Source organism: Halyomorpha halys, unplaced genomic scaffold, assembly GCF_000696795.3.
Source record: "Halyomorpha halys isolate HHAL.00 unplaced genomic scaffold, Hhal_1.1 Scaffold58.1, whole genome shotgun sequence".
In the NCBI taxonomy this organism is placed as follows: Eukaryota; Metazoa; Arthropoda; class Insecta; order Hemiptera; family Pentatomidae; genus Halyomorpha; species Halyomorpha halys.
Window position 1 is genome coordinate 896876 of NW_027110919.1, and position 6000 is coordinate 902875.

Genomic DNA, 6000 nt, shown 5'->3' on the forward strand with positions numbered 1-6000 from the left:
TGAAACTGGTACGCCTCAGACATGAAAGTGAATAAAATTTCTTTTGGTAGCGAATTCGACTTTGTATCCTCTTACAGTTCTAATCCAGCACACTCGACTCCGTCCTGAAGAAATCAATCGTCCAAAACCCAAAACAATTTTTTTTTTACGTTTTTCACTCGAATGGTGTAGTAAAAAGGAAAAAAACCAACGTACAGAACTGAATGGTTTGAGAATTCAATTCTCCCTAAGAATCCGACATTATATATTGAGAATTCATCATCATAAGAATTCGTTATCCAGCCGAGAATATTAAAAGATGTTTATGGGAAATTAAATTCTCAAGCGATTGGTTCTGTACATTTTTTTCTAATTCCGCACTGTTTGTATCCAAAGCGTCAAAAAATTGTTCATACTTAAGCGATTAACCGACGAAAATATAATATAAAATCGTTTTAAAATTAAATTTTCCTCCATTTAAAATTCCACAGTTCAGTGCGCTGGAGAAGAACTGATAGTCTTATTATTTCATAAATTTATCAATAGGTAATTAGATAGTTGTATATACATCGATTTATTTAAACTTAAAATTATTTTTTTTTTCATTATTTTTCAAATATCGAATAATAATTTTTTTTTCTTTCGAAGTTTTTGATCTATTAGTTATTACTAATAGATAAAAAAACTACACCTTTTTTTAGTTTTACATTAGTCTTAGGGCCATAAGAAATTTATTAATAAGTAACAATCGTATTTATTTGTTATTGTGCCATCACACATTGTATTGAAAAATTCGTTTGATGTCGACAATGCTTCATTGTCGTTAATTCATGCACAAGTAATATTCCTTTGAGTACTTATCACTGAAGATTATGGTGTTCAATTTTGATTGCAGGCCCATACTCCTAAAGTAATACGGGTCTCGTTGGACCACCTATCATCAGAATGGGTGGTCTTGAAAATTAGTTCGCACAGTCACCGCGGTACACTGACTTCCTACGTTCTTTTTTTATTCCTTTTTTTTTTTTTATCTCGAGCTTGTAAAAAAAAATAAGTTGTACATCCGGAAGACCAGAGTCACCTGAATGCCTTAGAAAGGAAATCGTTTAAGCTTACTTCTGGCTTCCAAGAATTGCTGTACTCCACGAACAAGGGGAAGATTAATCCCCTTCCAACGGGTGATGAACTAATCCCTTATAAATGGTCTGAAATTTCAACATTCTTTCTCTAAATTTAAATTTATAAAATTTAAAAATTAGCGAAACATGTATGCGTTTGTTAAAATTAATGTAGACAGAAAATATTAAAAAATGATATTTCAGTGATAGCAAAATCGCAGAAAAAAATATCGGCTCGTTTTCATTTTTTTTTTTTAATATAATGTAAAGCAATCCACAGAAACGCTGATATTTGCCTATGCATAGTGACTGACCTCTCAAAAAAATTCCTAATAAGGCAATCCTTCTCTCCCGGACCCGCCCCTCTAAGACCCCCGGGGAGCGACGGTCCTATATCACTTTTAAAATATTAGCTTAACACTTTAAGATAGTTAAATCAAACAATATTTAAAAAGCGCCTGAAATTGAAAATGGTGTGAATTTTACATATATTTTACTATTTACATATTTATATTATCTATGAATATTTACATATATTTATCCATTGATTTACTCTTAAAGATGTTTTTTTATTTGTAATAAATATTTTTTTAAATTTTGATTTCAGCTGGTATTAACTTCAATGCACAAGTACCAACCTTGTATTCATATTGTGAAAGCTTCAGACATCCTTGCTGTCGATTGGAGTCCAAGTATCACATTCACCTTTCCAGAAACAGAATTCGTAGCTGTAACAGCTTATCAGGTATTGGTCAACAATTTAGTTATAATAAAAATAACTGCTTTATAATATTAAAAATATTAGTAAAGTTAACTGCTTTAGTTACTATTTCCTTGTAAGAACTTATCGATAGCTCTATAAGTTTAGTCTTTAATTTATTCTATAAAATTATTGATTAATCTGTTTTTAAATGTATATATTCTTTATTAGAATATTTTGAAATCTATAAATCTGAAAATAAAATTATTCATAATGTCAAAATATTGCGTAACTATTGAGGAAACATTAATTTTTATTCATAGCCACTAATATATATGTTTTTTTTAGTATTCTTTTTCAAAAATTTATCATTACTAGCTTTAAAATATTAATAGATTACTAACCATGTAGACATAAATAATTTAACACTTATATAAACAGAAGTTAATACAGTCTTCATTCATTTTCAGAATGAGAAAATCACGGAACTTAAAATCAATTACAACCCATTTGCAAAAGCTTTCAGAGAAAATGGGCAAGCTAGGACGAAAAGAAAAATACAAGCCAAACAAAGAGAAGAAATTAGGCAAGATGAAGAAAATCAATCAGGTAAAATTAATTAATCATTTATCAATTGCTAATTATTTATATAAGTACAAAGAGAATAATGTAAATATTGTATATTATAACACTTGGACATTTAGCAATGTCCAGATAAATTGTAAATATCATAAAGATTCTGCATGTAATTATTATATTCTACTTAAACCAAAAGCAAAATCCATAAATACATGTATTCATCAAGTTATATCATCAATTTAGCATTATTTCATGTTTAATAACATTTTCTTCTTGTTTCAGATGACGGAAGTAGTTCAGGTGATAAGTCTGAAGAAAATTTATCACCAACAAAAGATTTATGTAAAGACAGATCCAGGGTAGCTGGTTCAAACCCCTTAGAGAGTGATACACCTAAAACTACTGGTAAGATACAAATCTTACTTTGTATTGAAATATATACATCTTAAAATTAGGTTTAAGATGATCAATTTTGAAAGTAATAACAGAGAATATATCATTGACAGTAGATGTAATCCAGGAAAAGTTAGTCAAGAGTGTGGTTGAGAGAGAAAACAGATCCAGTGTAAAATTTCTTTTAATCAGTACCGCAGTTTCTGTCCGTTTTGTTAGTTTAAGTAATATTTTAATTTGAATAAAAAATATGAATATAAATGATTAATAAATTGAATGAAACATACATATGTCTAGCTTTAATATAATGGTTAAATTTACTTTTTATGTTTTTTCTAGACTATTAATATAATTATTACATTTTATTGCTCATAAATAAATAAAAATAATAAACCAAGGAATTAATAATTCTAAATACCTAGAAATATTAGGATTTCTCTATTCATATCTATTTTTTTTTCATTTACCTTTGTTTTATCTTTACAGGAGCCAAGAAAGTTTGTATCAAAGGAGAAGATGATAGCGGTATCTCAGTTGGCTCTGTTACACCTCCTATAGAAGAATCACTTATCCTACCACCACCTCCGCCTTATTACCCTCCAGCCTTCTGGCCCTTCCCACCGTATTTCCCTTATCCTGCCTTTTATTATCCTCCACCATTCTACCCACCTCCTCCTCCACTTTTAGATCTAAGGCCCACAGACTATTCTATTAAGCACTGACTAGTATGAATTGTAGGGGTGTTATATCGCTTTAACAAGATAAAAGAAGAAAATATTTTTCCATTTGACATGACTTTTTCAATTTAACAGGCTTTAACATGTTAAACTAAAGATGATGAATACCCCTAGTTTTACAGTGTGTAAATGTTACCAAAGATTGTAATTCTAAGTTTCTTATTTTTGTATAAACATCAAATGTAGATTTGTATTCTGTAATTAATTAAATTAAATTTATAAATAATTGTACAGTGTAAATTTTATTTTTCTTATAAATTAAAGAGATATTTTGTTTTATTTCAATTTTTAATTTTGTCCCTCAATTAAACTATAAATTTACAATTTATTTGAAGTCAGGAACATCCAAATAGTGGAAAATAACTCTTGTAATATAAATAAATAAGAACTTTAATTACATTAAAATACTCAAAACATGTTGCTCATTGATCATTTTATTAAAAAAATTTATATTATCTTTTCAAACAAAAATTAAAAACAACTTTTTTTACTTTTGGCAGAATGATGCACGCAATTTATGACACCATTTACTATATTTCATGCATTTAGCCCATTTGTCTTTAGAAAAATGTTTTCCACACACAAAACATGGCAGATTAGATTTGGTGGAACAGTCCTCATTGATTTGTTACAAAGGGGACTTAAAAGTCTCATCCTCATTTGTGCTTGAGCTGTGATTATTTCTTAATTTCTTCTTGAGGCATTTGTTAATATGATACTTCAACCTGGTTTTTAAGGTCAATATTTAGTTACTTCTTAACTTTTGCTTCTGGAGGTATATTCTTTTGATGTATGTTTTTTTCTCTTGTGAGATTTTTAATGACACGGAAAAGTGGAAACTGAAATGCCAAAACAAACAAGGGAACTTATGAGTTTGGACAATTTGAACAATATTCTAGTCAAGTAATGTTAAAATAATAAATATCTTACCTTGGGAAAGAAAGATGGAAAAATGTTGAAGTAACAAGTCCAAAAACACTTGATTCTCAAGTAAAGACATCCTGGTCGAACCCTGAAGAAGCTCAAAGCTCTAATTTCAATCTTTTCTTGACTAGAATATTATATAATCTCAGTAAACCTTTAAGCCAAAAGGCATTCTAATCATGAATTTGGGCTCATCTAGGAGGTCTTTGTGAATTACTTATAATATATACAATAATTTAGTATCTACAATATTTCAAAATTATGTATTATATGCTTTTACTATCTCTTTTCTTCATTTCCCCATATCGGGCCATTTCTGGCATATGAGGTGGTTATTCTATAGGCTGATAACTTATTTTAGACTGATTGAGAAGGTAATAAGTATAGTATAAAAGTAATAATCAAGATTTATTATGTAATCCTGCCATGAAATAAATTTTGACCAGTCCAGACTGGATTCAAAATTCTTCTAATATAAGTTGCTAAGTTAATGGCTTAGCACCACCACTATGGCCTCCTGGTTTTATATTGCTGCAAACAAATCAAACAAGCTACTAAAAACATGAGGCAGCAGCCAAAAGCAAAAATGCATCATCATAGCAACCTTTGAATCAGAAGAAGTGCTGGTTCTAATCCGTCCTTGGGGGGTAAGGTTGATGAAATTTATCACCTTAAATTGGAAACATTTACTTAAATCAATCTAAATTTTATAGATAGTTGTCAAAACAAGAAATCAGAATAGACACGCTATTCCTGCTCTCTCATACAGCCTTTCTTATCTTAACCTTAGAACATTTCCTAAAACTAGAACTTGTCGATGTACATTAAAATCTCAAGGAGATCATACCACTAAATACATATAATTGGACTAAATCTTACCTCCTAGAACAGCCCCTAATATCTCATGATAAAAGCTTCTCATGCCTTTAAAACATTTACTAAAAGCGAGTAAAGAAGTATTTATTTTTAAAAATGTACTTATATTGAGTTATATTTTATTTTATTATGAAATTTATTAATTATTAATTTACTATATAATAGATAAATTAATTGAAGAGAAACCTTATACTAAAAAATATCATAAAATTTAGCAAGTAGCAAGTAGAAATATCCTTTCCCTGCCAATCCCTCCACCATTTAACCAATTTGTTTTTGGCCTTTTGGTGTTAACTTCATACTAGTAATCTTTCCAGTTATCTGGAACCTCGAGTCCAGTTGAATAACTCTTCTTTCTGCCCAAGTAGGACTAAGAGAGTTAAACACAAATAACACTCCAATTATAAAGAATATTTTTATTTAATGTTTAAAACCATGAAATAAATACAAATGTAAACTAATTTTATAAAATTAAGTAGAAAGATCAATAAATAAGCTTGATATAAGTAGAAAAAGTCAACTTCAAACATACAAAAATATAATAACTGGTTTAATCTCCAACTTAAATGGAACCAGAGAAGGTAGAGAAGCCAAAACAAAGATAAGAAATCCCTGAATCAAGAAATCTTGTCCAATTAGCACAAATGAATATCAGAATATTTAAATATAAGTAAACACATTTCCCTTCATATAT

General features: G+C 28.9%; 1 protein-coding gene across 1 annotated transcript in view; it reads left to right on the plus strand.

The window, feature by feature from the left end:
• Doc1 (Dorsocross1) overlaps positions 1-3757 on the plus strand; it is a 57308-nt gene extending 53551 nt beyond the window's left edge. Inside the window, exons 4-7 of the mRNA XM_014438414.2 lie at positions 1705-1842; positions 2268-2406; positions 2659-2781; positions 3256-3757. Coding sequence (XP_014293900.1) covers positions 1705-1842; positions 2268-2406; positions 2659-2781; positions 3256-3491 — 636 coding nt within the window. The 3' untranslated portion in view covers positions 3492-3757. The remainder of the gene's footprint in view (positions 1-1704; positions 1843-2267; positions 2407-2658; positions 2782-3255) is intronic.
• The last annotated feature ends 2243 nt before the right edge of the window (positions 3758-6000 follow it).